We start from the raw sequence: 14,611 nt of genomic DNA on the forward strand, positions 1-14,611 counted from the left end.
GAGCCTGCACTCTACAGCCCGTGAGCCACAACTGCTGAGCCCATGCGCAACAAATACTGAAGCCCGCGCGCCTAGAGCCCGTGCTCCGCAACAAGAGAAGCCACCACAATGAGAGGCCCGTGCACTGCAACGAAGAGTGGCCCCCGCTCGCTACAACTAGAGAAAGCCTGCACACAGGAACGAAGACCCAACGCAGCCAAAAATAAATAAAAAACAAATAAATTTTTTTAAAAAAGAAAAACTTAATGGCCTCAGTTTTAAAATTATGTTAACTATACAGAATATAAAAAAGATCCAAATAAATGAAAAGTCACACGTTCCCACATGAAAAGACTGTAAATACCAAATCCCTCCAAATTAATCTATAAAAACTATATATTGCCTATCAAAATCCCAATAGTGGGTAGAGTGTTTTGCCATGCTGATTCTAAAAGTCATCTGCAAAACATACAGGCGTATATGGATATCCATAAAGTACTTTTGAGTGCGGGTAAACAGAACAAGTTGCAACCAATAGTTTTAACAACATACACAATCTTTGTCTAAAAAATGTAATGAAAGAAACACTGTACATATACTACAGAAAAATGGAAAGAACGTTAAGCAGTGCTTACCACACAGGACTGGAAAAGCACTGGGGAGAATTCTCGCCAATGACTGGAAATTTCTTCATCAACGACTCAAGTATCCAAATGAATATACACACAACCAAAGCTTCTACTCCCAAAAGCTGCGCTTCTTTAGTGATTGTTTAAACATCAAAACAGACATTTTAAAAGATTTTTCAAACTTGAAGATTTTTTGAAACAGAGGATAATTACATCTATCCTTACGCAAGCTCCTTACCAATTTCCAAGACAACCCCACGAGGTATTAACGTACCCATTGAGAATCACATAAAAGTTAAACTTCAAAATTGAAGAAGACCCCAACCTCAGAAAAAGATTAAATGTAGAAAGTCTGAAGGTAATTAAAGCCAAAGGTTCATTGAAATTTAGTATCTTTTACCCTCCAACGTTCTTTACTTTAACCAAATCTTGTGGCAGTTAGAGAGCATTACTGTTACTATTTTAAAGCAAAAATATGTGTAAAATATACAACATCACTCAAGTACTATTTGTGTATTTGGCTTTTATATACAGTCTTGCCTCCAAGGTATCTGATGTACTGTCAAAAGAGCTTAGTTTATGAAACTTCCTTCTTCTACATTTTGAGAAATGCTGTACCCTTGATACATTCCACAAGCTACTGCCTCCCAAAGTAGAGACCAAAAGGAACTTCAGAAGACCCAAAGGAATGTGGGACAAACAAGAACTAATACTAAGTAAAGAATACGAAAGAAGAACATTTTAGAAGAAAGGAAAAGGATATAAAGTCCACAGAACAAAGAGGGAGCGGTTCGTGTATGTAAAACTCCCTCTCCCATTCTTCAAGATGACTTTCCGAAATGCTCGGTCCAACCCCAAACCACACTTGACTCTCCTTAATTTTACCAGATAACCTCACCTTAGACCAATGGTTCTCACGCAGGGGTGACTCCGCCCCCCATGGACACCTGGCAATGTCCTGGAGACGCTGGAGGGTGGCGGCGGGCTCTGTACGCTAGCGGCATCGAGTGGCGGAGGCCAGGACCTGCTAAACACCTGCAATGCACAGGGCAGCCCTCACAAGGGTCACCCAGCACAGAAGCCAATGGTTGACAAGCACTGACTTACAGGTCTCTCAAATAACCTGAGGACAAAAAACAGCTACTCAATTCACTCCCAAATCTAGAACCGACCCCCATCTGTACTCGAATGCCAGCCCTACCTTCTGCCGAGCGCCCGCGCTATTTACAGCCAACCCTTTCCCTTTGGGTCTCCACCCCTCTGCCTTCGCAAGGACACTGCACCTGCGGCGATACCCTTTCTCTCCTCCCAGACACCTCTCCCACTCTACTGAACCCTAAAGCGCACACGCTCTAGTAGCTTCCATGAAAGGACACGCCACCACCACAGATAAGCACACCCCGCCCAACCTCCTACTCCCCTGGAGGACAGAGCTTCCTGAAACGCTGTGGGCATCCCCTGCCCCTGCTCCCTCACCTTCCGGCGCACACTCAGCCACTCCCACCTAGCTGCCCCGCTGCTCCACGGAAACGGCTCCTCACCAAAGCCACGGTCACTCCCCTCCCTCTCGCCCTCCATCTCTCAGCATCACGCTTCCTGAAACACGTTCTTCTCCTGAGAAGGCCCCTCTGTCGTTTTCCTTCCCACCTCCCAGGCTGCAGCCCCTCCCCCTGGGCCGGCCTCCACGTAACTAACGCAGCTCTCGAATCCATGGCCCATGCCAAGCCCTCTCTGACCACTCGGTCTCCCCAGCTGCTGGACAGTGCATAGCTCTAAATACCATCCACGTGCTGATGACTTCCAGATACCCCTCTCCAACCCTAAGGTTTCCCTGGAGCTTCAACTCCCTGCTCGACGCCGCACTTGAATACGTATGATAGGCACCTTGAAGGTAACTTGTCCAAAATAAAAGCTCTTTTTTCTACATCCCTCACTTGCCCGTGTGCACACACAGGTCTAATTATTCCCCTAGGCTGCCCTATTTCTCGAAGGTGTACCAGGCTTTAGTGCTTCGTTAATCTCTAGTTTTCTTTTTCCTTCCACCCCCATATCTAATCCATCAGCCGATCCAAGCAGTTCTAGCTCCAAAATCCATACTGCTTTTAATCACTTTTCTCCACTAGTACCCCTCTAATCCACACCACCTTTATTTTTTACCTTCTCTAACTTCCCACTGCCCTTGGAAGAAAATCTAAACCCATTAACATGGCCTAAAAGTCACAAACAATCTGTCCCCACCTTCCTCTTCATCTCAGCTCGTACCAAAGCACGGCCCCCAGTGCCACACCTCAGCCAAACGGGCCAAAAGCACGTCTGCCTGAGGGCCCCTGTACCTGCCGCTGCTTCTCCCTAGGCGGCCCTTGCTCGGTTCTCACCTGCAGGACCGCCGGCAGCCCGGTCCTCCTCAGCCGTTCTCCTGCCTCAACGCCCACCACCGGGCAGACCCTCCCGTCCCTCTGTTCCGCATCCTCACAGCAGGGAGTACTAGGAAGCTAGCTTGTTTTGTCTGCTGGCTGCTGGTCTGCTCTCACAGAACGTGAGCTCCCTGAGAGCAGCGGCCTCATGGCTGTAATCGTTAACCTCTAGCATCCACGTCTCTGTCAGGTACACATTACATACTCAGTAAATATGAAGTGCATGAATATACTTAAGGTGTAGTGACGAGTACAGAGCTCTAAGGTAAAATTACCAGCATCTGAGAGTAGGAATGAGGCAGTAGCAGAGTTCAACCCAGACATCTCATAATTATGGGCCATAGAGAGACTAATCATTGATGGAGGGAAGGAGGAGATGAACATTTTAGCTACCAAAACAAATGCTGCGATGCTATACCTTAACTACTGATTTTATTTTAATTTTACACACTGTATAAAATAAAGAATATTTGTTCACGTTAGTGGCCATTTCTGATTTCTCTGATTGGCATACTTTGTGTATATCACTAGCTAAAATTATTGGTCAACTAGACACTATAATAGAACACTTCGGCTATACTTTAAGGTTTTTTTTTTTTCTTTAATCTATAAAGTTAATTATTTCACAAAAACTAGAAACAAAGAAATGATCTGGTTGAAATTATTCATAGTGCCATGTGTTTAAAAAAAGGTGAATGGAAACAGTTCAGACATTATTACAATATATCCTTGGCCAAAAGAAGGCAGAAACAGCTAGGAAGGCAAATAAGACAAAACAGAGAAAGTGTGTTGACCGCCTGTCCGGCACCCTCAGTTCCTAAGCCAAATGTTAGCAGTCCTTGACATCTCGAGTTTCCAAACAATTACACCTTATAAGCAGGTCCCTAATCGGTTTAGAGGCTTCAATATTTGAGGTGCAAATGGAGAAGATTAGACGATACTCATATTCATTTAGGAATAAGAAATGCACATTGTAAAACTTAGGATACAACATAATGCATCATGGAAAACAACGTCAACTTGCACATTCATCCTGACTAATAAGGACGGAAGAGATTAAAGACAGTGTGGACACTTCTACCCGAAGACAGCTAAATTTACAGCTGCGGCATGAAGTCTGAAAACTAATTCTTAAATACTCACTCTTGTGTTTCACTAAGCACCTCAAGAGAATTCATTAATAACAGTTTGGAGAAAATACTCTCTACGGTTTACTGGGAAAGTGTCCTTTGAAAGTCTTTTCAGTTCTCCTTTGAGTGTTAGCACATGCCAGCTTCAAATGACAACTCTTTATGAATTTCACTAGTCTCCCATCCAGCCCTCCCAGAAAAAGGCAGAAAGGGAAACAAAGGATGTTTAAAATACCAAGAAAGCCATCAAAGTGTTGGGGAAAAAAACTGGTACATTAAGCTGAGTTAGCTAAAAACAAACAGAACTAAACAGAGGCAACTAAGTAAATGAACAGTAGAAAAAAAAAAGAACATACAATTGCTGAATAAATAATCCCTCAATAATGAAAGAAAACATTTTTTTTTTAATTGGGGGAAAAAAAACACTTACATGGAATTTTTCCCTTCTAATTATTGGTGCGCGTTCAGATTTAACAACCATAAAATAAGCACATTAACTACAGTTATACATTTTCTTCTCTTTTGGGGCATCTTATTAATAAAATAAATGCCCTAAGTTTTTATGGGTAATACTTTTGCTTCTTTAGGTGGGTGAATTCCTGAAGTCTTGTTTAAACAAGTATAAATGCAATCTCACGGATTAAAAAAAAGTAAAACAAAAAACTAGTACCCAGAAAGTGACTACTAAAGTAAGCATGGTTCCAGAACAACTACATAATCTAAGGGGAAGTTCATAATTCATGAAAATATTTACTTTAGGAATTTCAAGATGAAAACATAATCCCACAAAATCTAAACAAATCAAATATTCTAAATTTAAAACTTAAAAAATCTCCTACTCAAACAACAGTTATACAAGGGATAACACTACTTCCGCTGTATCAGATGGATAGATACAGACAGAGGTACAGATCCAGATGCCAGTGAGCAAAGAGCTTCGGAGCTGGACTGCAGAGCTTCAAATCCCAGCAAACAGCACTTACAAACCCCAAGACCTCAGATGGGTCACGTCACCTCTCTGAACCCTGGCTTCCTGCCCATAAAAACATGGATAACACTATCTACCTCATAGGGTGGTTGGGACATTAATGGCGTGAAGACATGTAAACCATTTAGGAAAGGGTCTGACACATAGTAAATACTCAACAAACGTTAGTTACTATCTCTGTACAGTGTTCGGCACATACTAAGTGGTCAATTGATACTCGCTAAATGAATGACTGACCTACAGACAATAACTGTAGTTTTCACAGCAATCAGAATCTACCCAAACCTAACTATAAAAAATTATCAAATTATTTCAGCCCAGTTGGCCCAATTCAGGAACTTACTTTGGAACCATGCATTATTGAGATAACTGAAATAATATTTCATTCAAATATTTAAGTACCTACTGCTTGTCAGACACTGGGCATACAGAAACAAACAAGACACAGTTCCTGCCTCATAGAAGGTTACACTAATAAGAAATGTAAAAGTAACTTGCATAATTGAAAAGGAACTCAGAAATTTTCCAGTCCAACACCATGCATTTTAAAAATGAGGAACTTGAAGTGCAGAAAAGTTCAATTTGGCCAAAGACACAAGTCAGACAGTGAGAATCAAGATTAGAACTCAGGTCTGATAATCCGCAGCCTACATCACAGTGACCCAGAGTACTCAATATGACATAGAGATGAAGACCCTAATCTGCCACTAACAAAATCCCTTCTAAATTATCTATGTACTGCATTGATGCAGATCAAGTTAAACAGACTTCAAGGGAGCTGCAAGAGGCACAAAAATAACCCTATTATGATTACTTGGCACATTTTCCGATTAACAAAATGCATTCTTCACACTTGGATGGTTGTAAGTCAGCGAACAGTCTGTTCCATGTAGTTGTCACATATTCGGCCTCTATGTGCATTTCCATTCTCGCTTATTCCCAGAGACGACAATAAAACACAACATACACCGCACTGCTAAACATTTCAGTAAATACTTAATTGCCAAGAATATGAAAGGAAAAATTCCCATAGTATGATGATAATTACCTTAAATGTACCATTTTGGTTTTTCATGTAGGAAACCAAAAATATATCCACTGGTAGAAGTGCTGATGTGATAAGAGCAATCGCCAGAGAAAAGATCGCTGTTATGGTGGAGACAACTTCACTTTCCCGCTGACTTTGATATTTACGAACATATACCCAGCAGAATGCCAAAATAGCCTGAAATAGAACAGAAAGAAATGTTTTGTTACTGCCCTATGTATTCTCTAAAACTGATTTTAGTCTGTGTTTGGAAGTTCCCAATGGGAAACATTATGTCAAGTAGTGATTCTTCCGGATGTGCAAGCAACATCCACTACCCCTTATAAACTTATTCAAGATTTATAACTTTCAAAGCCGAGTTCATGAAAGCAGTACAACTTCACTTGGGTGCCAAGACACCAAAAAAAACAAGCAAAAGTTATCAATAACAGTGCTCAGTTACATATTTCCTCACTGAACACAGTATAACCATTCATGGTTTCACACAACATTACAGTTCTAACTAGCTCTGAATACTTTTCCCTATAGATCGAAGACATAACTAGAAGCTGTTCTATCCTATTCTTACTGCTGAAGCATCACAGAATACCACTTGAATTGAAATTAACTTCTGTCCCATTATTACAGTTCAAGAGTACCATTCAACTAAAGATTAACTGCCAATAATCACCACGCAATTGACACATGATACTATAATTCACATTTCAAAGGGCATTAAACGAAGAAAAGTGAACACTGAAAATGGATGCCCGTGCATTGCAAGGAACTTTTCAGGGAAAAAGCACACTCAGAGGTACTGAGGTTGACATCTCCACCAGGTACTCTTAATAGTCGTCAACATCTTCCTAGAAACTAACAGAGGGAGGGTATAGGACTGTACTCTCGCAACCCTCTAACTTCAGATTCCAGCATCAGAATCCCCTGGAGGGCTGCTAAAGCACAGAGTTCCCCATCCAACAGGTCTGGAGAAGGTCCAGAAAACCTGCGTTTGTCACAAGTTCCCAGGTGAGGTTGATGCTGGTCCAAGGACTACACTTCGAGAACCTCCGCCCTAATCCTAGGGGAAGCAGACAGATCCTGCATCAGGGATTCTCCACCCTGGCTGTGTTAGAATCCCCTGGGTAAAAACTTACATACCTGCACACCCACCCCGCAAACCACTTCAATCAGCGAGTGAGGCTCCTCCAGGCATCGGCACTTCCAGTGCCTGAGGATTCCAATCTGAGGCGAACCTGAAAACCAGGGTTTTAACTAAGCTCTGTCAAAGCCCTGGGACACAAGCTTGGTTTCGGCATTTCATGCTTTTCAACAGATTTAACTTTCACTATAAGCAGATAGGGCAGGGATTCCCTAGAGAAAGAGAACCAGGCATGGCCTTCCTGACATAAGAGAAGCCACTCTTGGCCCAAGCCATTTAGTGATCTAAGCCTGGCCACAGCGCACATCCTTGAATGGGTCTCAGTAATTAAAGACCTTAAAGGAACAAAAGACTTATCAGGCAAGAGAAGTACCAACAGTAAAGATAATAAATCAGTTGTAAACTCCCAATTCTGTTTCAATGGTGGTAAAGATTAGCCTGAAGCACTTTCTCGAGCTGTTTTGCAGAATTTAACCCCGCCTCTGGCGCTCAACCACTAGACCAACTAGAACCTAAGGGGTGATGATGTTGACCTTTTCTGACCCTAGTGACTTCAATCAATTAAAGCTAGCTCTGTGGACCTGTGCCCCAATTCTATTCCTCCGCTCAAGCCCCTTCAGGAACATGCACACACCCTTAGCTTAAAGCTTCCCCAGTCTTGCTGCTGAGGAGACACTGCTTTGGGAAAGATCCCCGGTGTTCTCCCTACTCCTGCTCTGTGGCGTGGTTGTGTCATTTGGTTCAACACCCATCAACAGGCGAACCCAGTTTTTCATGTAACTTCCCTTTTAGTTCAGGAGCCAGAACTGAACTAAGCACCACCTAACTAACCTAAGCACCACCTAACTAGTTTCAGTTTCCAAATTCTCCAACCACAGTCAAGATCTAAGAACAGTTCCATCACCGCAGAAAAATCCCCTATGCCCCTCCAGAGTTAACCCGTCTCTCTACTCCCCAGCCCTCGACAACCACTATCTATTATCTGTCCCCATACCTTCTGCTTTTTCTAGAATGTCATCATGTCCTTATATAGTATGTCTTTTGAGTCTGGCTTCTTTCACTTAGCATAATGAATCTGAAATCCATCCAAATTGTTGCATGTAATTCCTTTACATTATTAACATTTCAGTTGGTATCAGAATAGCAGGAAAAAATAAGGTGAAAAAGAAAATGTGCTCCTGGGAACCTGGTTGTTGGAGAGAAAGAAACAAAGGAGGAAAGGAAGGAAGGAAGGGAGAAAGAAAGACAGAGAGAGAGGGAGGGAGGGAGGGAGAGGGAGGGAGAGGGAGGGAGGGAGGGAGAGAGGGAGAGAGGGAGGGAGGGAGGAAGGAAGGAAAGAAGGAGGGAAGGAAGGGAGGGAAGGAGGGAGGGAGAGAGGGAGAAAGATAAAGAAAGGAAGGAAGGAAGGAAGGAAGGGAGAAAGGAAGGAAGGAAGAGAGAGAAAGAAAGAAAGAAAGCAAGCTTCGAAGGGAGAAAGAACAAAAGAAGGAGAGAGAGAGGGAGGGAGGGAGGAAGGAAGGGGGGAAGAGAGAGAGAGAGAGAAAGAAAGGAAGGAAGGAAGGAAGGGAGAGAAAGAAAGACAGTGAGAGGGAGGGAGGGAGGGAGGAAGGGAGAGAGGGAGAGAGAGAGAAAGAAAGGAACGAAGGAAGGGAGAGAGAGAAAAAGAAAGCAAGCAAGCTTCGAAGGGAGAAAGAAAGAAAGAAGGAGAGAGAGAGGGAGAGAGGGAGGAAGGAAGAGGGGGAGAGAGAGAGAAAGAGAAAGAAAGGAAGGAAGGGGGGGGGGAGAGAGAGAGAAAGAAAGAAAGGAAGAAAGAAAGGGAGAGAGAAAGAAGAGCTTCATTCAAATTCCGGCTTAACAACTTACTAATTTCTTTTTGTTCTGGAAAATACTCTTTCATAAAATGTTACTCATATTAATATTTAATGGGTTTGTTTCTAAATTAATTGACAGATATTTAAAACATTTCCCAATTATTTTGGAAGTCACTGAAAGATGAGCCTTTTCTTTCTATCTTTAGCAGTACCTGACACAAAGTGCTCAATAAACTTTTTGTTGGACTTCAAGGAGATCTGCACTTTTACAAAGTTCAGCGTGACAGGTATTACTGCAAAGAAAGGATTTTGCCAATAACAGGCAGGGAAAGGGCAACGCAGGCAAAATAGTTAAGCCAGAGGTTCCCAAACTTTTTGGTCTCAAGATCCCTTTACAGTTTTAAAACAGAACCCCAAACAGTCGTTTACAGGTTAAATCGGTAACAGGCAAGAGCTAAATCGGACTCCAAGTTGGATCTGTTTCTTTGACTTTAACCTTTGCTTTTCGTTGCTTTTGTTATTATAACCATACCTAATGGCCTGCCTCAGGGAACCCGCCCACCTGTGAATGGCTACAAGAAATAAGAAACTAACACATCCCCTCTCCAAGGCTGGTCATTCCAGGAAGTGTTTTGCAAGACTGATGGCCCTTTTACTTTACTTCCTCAAGGCCTCTCCCTCTCTGATTCTGCAAGAGAAACTGGCATCCAGACCCCGATAAGATGGTTTTTCAGAGACACTAGGTGCCACCTTCTCGGTCTGCCGGCTTTCCGAGTAAAGTCGTATTCCTCGCCCCGACACCTTGTCTCGGGTTCACTGGCCTGTCGTGCGGCGAGCAGAGCAAGCTTGGACTCGGTAACAAATCTATCAATAGTTACTACATTATAAAGTAAACCAAATGTCCTCAACTGTAAGACAGAAATAAGAATACTTCTTTCATAGCAGGTTATAAAAACTGAATGAAGAGTTCAGCACAGTGCCACAAACAGCACCAATTATTATTAAATGTCATATGAAATAACATCTTAGAGGATTTCATAAAAGAAACCAATACATAATTTTGCTAACAATTATAAGGAAAGGTTTAGAGCAGTCCCCAACCCCTCCCAAGAGATTGTGATTTAACCTGTCTGGGCATTAGGGCTTTTAATACTCCCCAGGTGGCTTTAAAGAGCAGTCAAGGTGGAGAAGCACCTGGGCAGAGGCAGGCATGAGAACAGATAAACGTTTGTTAAATGAACGCACACATATACTGCCTGGGATCTTGTCGAACTGCAGATTCTGATTCGGTGGGGCTGGGGGTCTTATGTTTTGTACTTCTAACAAGTTCCCAGATGATCCCCTCACTTTGAGTAACCAGAGTAAACTTACTTTACAGAAACGGAGACTCAATCTTGTACAGTAACGGGAACTGCAACTTGAGAGATGGTGTAAACCAAATTACTGAGCATCTTGCAGGGGGAGGGGTTAGGTAGAGGAGCTCAGATTGATCCAGTAAACGTAGACAGTTAGATTATAGGCTTTGGAGGAGCCAAGTCTCACCTTTCCTTATGTGGCAGAAGAAAATGAAGTCCATCCTGTTTGCCCAAGGTTACAAAAGTAGTCAATCTCAGTGTTCTGGTTCTTTAGAAGATGACCGGCAGCAGTTCTCAAAGTGTTAAGTCCCCAGACCCCTGGCAGCCCCACAACCCTTTCTGGGGATTTGCAAATAGAAACTAACCCCATAATAATACTAAGACGTCATCCGCCTTTGTCACTATGTTGATATATGCACTGATGGTGCAAAAGCCATGGTGGGGAAAACTGCTGGCGATTTAAGCATGAATCAAGACAATGGCACCAAACGTGCCAGTAGTAATCTTATTCTTTACCACCACACCACACCACACTCACAGAAGGGGGAAAAAAAATTTTTTTTAAAGACTATTTAACTTAAAACTATAATTGACAAAGCAGTAAATGTTAACTTTATTAAACTTCAACACTTGACTCTTTTAACACTCCTTGGGGAAACGCATACTGGAAGTATGTACTCAACCTGCGATGGCTGGCTGTCCCCAGGAAAAGCACCTCAGTATTTAAGAGTCAAAAGCCAAACTAGGCACTATTTCCAAGAAACATCGTTTTCACTTGAAAGCACAAGTGACTAACTATGGTTATTCAGACTTGGATATTTGGCAGATTTTGTCTAAATGAACAAAGGAAGCCGATCAGTTCAAGAAAAACAACTGAGAGTATTTGTTACCAGTGATAAAATTCAAGCTTTCAAATGAAAACCAGAATTTTGGAAAACCTGTATCCACGACTGTGAGCTTGACAATTCTCAATACTTATTTCTGAGACATTTCTTCTGACAAGATCAGTCGTGATACTGATGAATGGGATATTTTGATTTATATAATGAAAGGTATCCACATTTGGAAGATCTGCATAACTCAGTGAACCAGTATTTTCTAAATGATCAAATGCATCACATTATAAAACCACGCATGGGGAAAGATCCATTCAAAGTACAACGTGGACTTTAATACAACTGAACAAAAGTTCATTGATAGGGTTTCAGAATCCATATTTCACATTAAGAAGCTTCTACTTAACTGAGTTTGGGTGTAGTATTACAGAACAAGGTCCACAATGACCTAAAAGATACTCTGCTTCCAACTACATATCACTAAAACTTCATATACTTCAACCAAAATAATCTCTGAAAAGGCTGAATGCAGAAGCAGACATGAGAATTCAGCTCTCTTCTAATAATCCAGGAACTAAAGAGACTTGCAGAAAATTAAACAATGGCCCTCATTACTAATTTCTTTCTATTCCAACATCTAATTTCAGACCTTTAATTCCCTTCTCATTTTATCTTGTTCCCACTGTAGTATCACCAACTTAAATGCCTTCCCTTCATTATCTATCCAAAGTTTGCCTCAATTCCACTTTCTCCCAATATTGTTCTCTATTCTCTGAAGTCCTATTTAATTCATAAAACCATACTTTGGTTTTCAGTACTTAAAATAACCTGTTACAAGGATTTTTGTTTTCCCACCTATCTTCAGGCCCTCCTAAAGGCCACACTATGTTTCGTTTGCATCCTCCTACAAGTTACAGCACAACTGCTGTACCTTACATGTTTTTCACTGATAACTGCCAAGAGATTCCCCCCTGGACTTTGATACAGGTTACATGCTCCTTTGTTTTCCTCTAACTGTCAGGGAGGAAGAAATGTACCTTTCGTTCTTCAGTTCTTCTGACTGGTCTAACAATTAAATTGACATGAGATAGAGCAACAGGAGAATATCAAACAAACGCTTGAGAACATGTATACAGGGGAGATACCCAAGAAAACTCGCCAAAATGGCCAAAGCCCTCACCTTAAATACCATTTTCAGCTATAGACAGAGGAACCTGGCCAGGGGTGGTTTGGGACTTCAACAGGGAGGAAGGCAATTCACATGCAGACAGAAAGCAAAAGGTTGGCAAATACACTTTTGTTGGGCCAGGCAGAGACAACAGGACAGAGGGACTCGGATCTCTAGGCCCAGCGGAGTACCACCACCACCATCACGCCTAGCCCACATCCTCTGCAGACATCTCAGGTGATGACTCTATTTGGGGAACAAGTCCCTTACCTAAATTCTCCCAGCAGCTAAGACAGAGGTAAAAAAGAAAGATTTCCCGAGTCTTCTGTTTCTTACATATAATCAGCCTGAACTAACCATCAAGCCAGAGAGCCACTTTGGGGCGCCAAATTTTGCTCCCCTACAAAGTCAAGTGAATACGAGGGTATGGAAAAGCCAGTGAACTCTCCAAGTACAGGCGTTGGAAACCACAGCCAACCTTCACGGTTTCCACTTTTCTCCAAGCAGAATAAAGTGTGTTCCAGGGTAAAGGCATTATTACTTTACGGGCGAGGAGTAAAGGCAACAAGAGAAGCCTTTTCAAGTTTTCGCACTTTGGAGGGGAGGGTAGTTTCCGCTGCAACACCTACTGGAAAAACAGACTATAACACAGAGGTTGCAGACACGGTAGTGGAATCAAGAAAGTAAAGTAAAATGAAACAAGTCTGATCTCAACAAGTGAAGTAAACAGTTTTTTGGTTTGATTTTGTTGTTTTCCTAATGCAAAGTGGCAAAATACTTTGGGGCGGATAGTTGTCCTGTTGAAGCAACAACAGGATGGGCTGGAGACCACGAGGGAAGAGTGACACTGGGGAAGGGTACGAAGAGAAATAAACTGAATTCCCACATAAAAGCGTTTTAATATGGGTTAGGGAAGTACAACCTAGGCCATTTGGCCCATTAAGGCCCACGTTCTGCTCACCGGGAAAGCAGGAACCAGGAAGCTGGGAAGGAGGCACCTGAAGTCAGACAGGTGGGTACACAGACCCTGACACTGGCAGTGACCGGGGCCCAGCTCCGCCCTGCACAGGTTTTCGCCCATCAGAGACCGGGAAGGAACGCGACACCCGGCGTCAGAACGAACACCGCACGTCACCAAGGCAGGGTCGCACAATGGGGAGAGAAGGCTGCAGACCCCCCGTCCTAAGAGAAGGGGCAAGGTGGACCACTCAGAGGGGCAGAGAACACCCCCCCCCCGGGGCGACGACGTGGCGCCCACGGGACTCGCGCAGGCGGGCGCTCCCGGCTCCCAGGGCCCCTCCTCTCCCCAGGCCCCCATACCCAGGTGCGCCCGCGCGGCTTCCGGGTCAGGACGCAGCCAGCAGCCGGGGGGACCACCCCGCGCGGGCAACGAGGGGCCGGCACGCCCCTCCCCGCGGCCCCGCCCCCGCCCAGGGCCCCCGCAGCCCCCGCAGGAGCGGGCGGGGCGGGGCGAGGAGGGTCCAGGCCCCGGAGGCCAACGGCGGGGCTGCCCCCTCCCCCGTCCAGGCCCTGGGGAACTCCAAGCGTCTCCCCTACCAGGAGCAGGAGGCCGAAGATGCACCAGCCGATCACCAGCTCGGCTGACGCCGCGCCCGCCGCCGCCGCCATCTTCGCTTCCGGCCGGGACAGCCCCGGCGAAGGGGGGGAGGGGAAGGGAGAAGGGAGCGAGCGCAGGACGCGGCCCCGCGCACCCTAAAGGTTAAAGGGGCGGAGGGGCGGAGCGCCTGGTTGCCTAGGAGACCGGGCCCGCGAGCGGCCCCTGGCGACGAGCGGCCGGGGGCGGGGCGCGTCCGGGACGCCGTGACGTCACGCGCTGCCGGCGGCGGGGCGGGGCTCTGAAGGGGCGTGGTCTCCCGGCCACGTCACCTCTGTGGAATACTTAATTAGGTCCTGGCTGCTGAACCGGAAAAGCTAGGAGTCCACGCGCGCTGCAGCTGTTGTTTCTGCAGAGCTCGGCCGCCTTGGGGGCTTCCACTGCCGCTGTAAAGGAAGAGGCTCCCTAATGTCCAAGGCAGAAGTCCTCCCCAGGTTGCAGGCATGGCGGACTATGAAGGGAACGTTTCCCAGCTGCCCAAATGACCTTCTGATTTGCTG

At 44.5% G+C, this 14,611-nt stretch overlaps 1 protein-coding gene across 2 annotated transcripts in view; it reads right to left on the reverse strand.

The window, feature by feature from the left end:
- The window catches only part of LMBRD1 (LMBR1 domain containing 1), a 114,389-nt gene extending 100,072 nt beyond the window's left edge, over nucleotides 1-14,317 (reverse strand). The window contains exons 1-2 of one of the 2 annotated variants that reach the window (XM_068551562.1): nucleotides 14,054-14,317; nucleotides 6,189-6,365 (exon numbers count right to left, since the gene is read on the reverse strand). In XM_068551562.1, coding sequence (XP_068407663.1) covers nucleotides 6,189-6,365; nucleotides 14,054-14,125 — 249 coding nt within the window. In that variant the 5' untranslated portion in view covers nucleotides 14,126-14,317. Of the gene's footprint in view, nucleotides 1-6,188; nucleotides 6,366-13,816; nucleotides 13,891-14,053 lie in introns of those variants that run through there. The other variant, XM_068551563.1, reaches the window with a different exon arrangement.
- Nucleotides 14,318-14,611: the final 294 nt, after the last annotated feature.

This window comes from Eschrichtius robustus, chromosome 9 (assembly GCF_028021215.1).
Source record: "Eschrichtius robustus isolate mEscRob2 chromosome 9, mEscRob2.pri, whole genome shotgun sequence".
NCBI classification, from domain to species: domain Eukaryota; kingdom Metazoa; phylum Chordata; class Mammalia; order Artiodactyla; family Eschrichtiidae; genus Eschrichtius; species Eschrichtius robustus.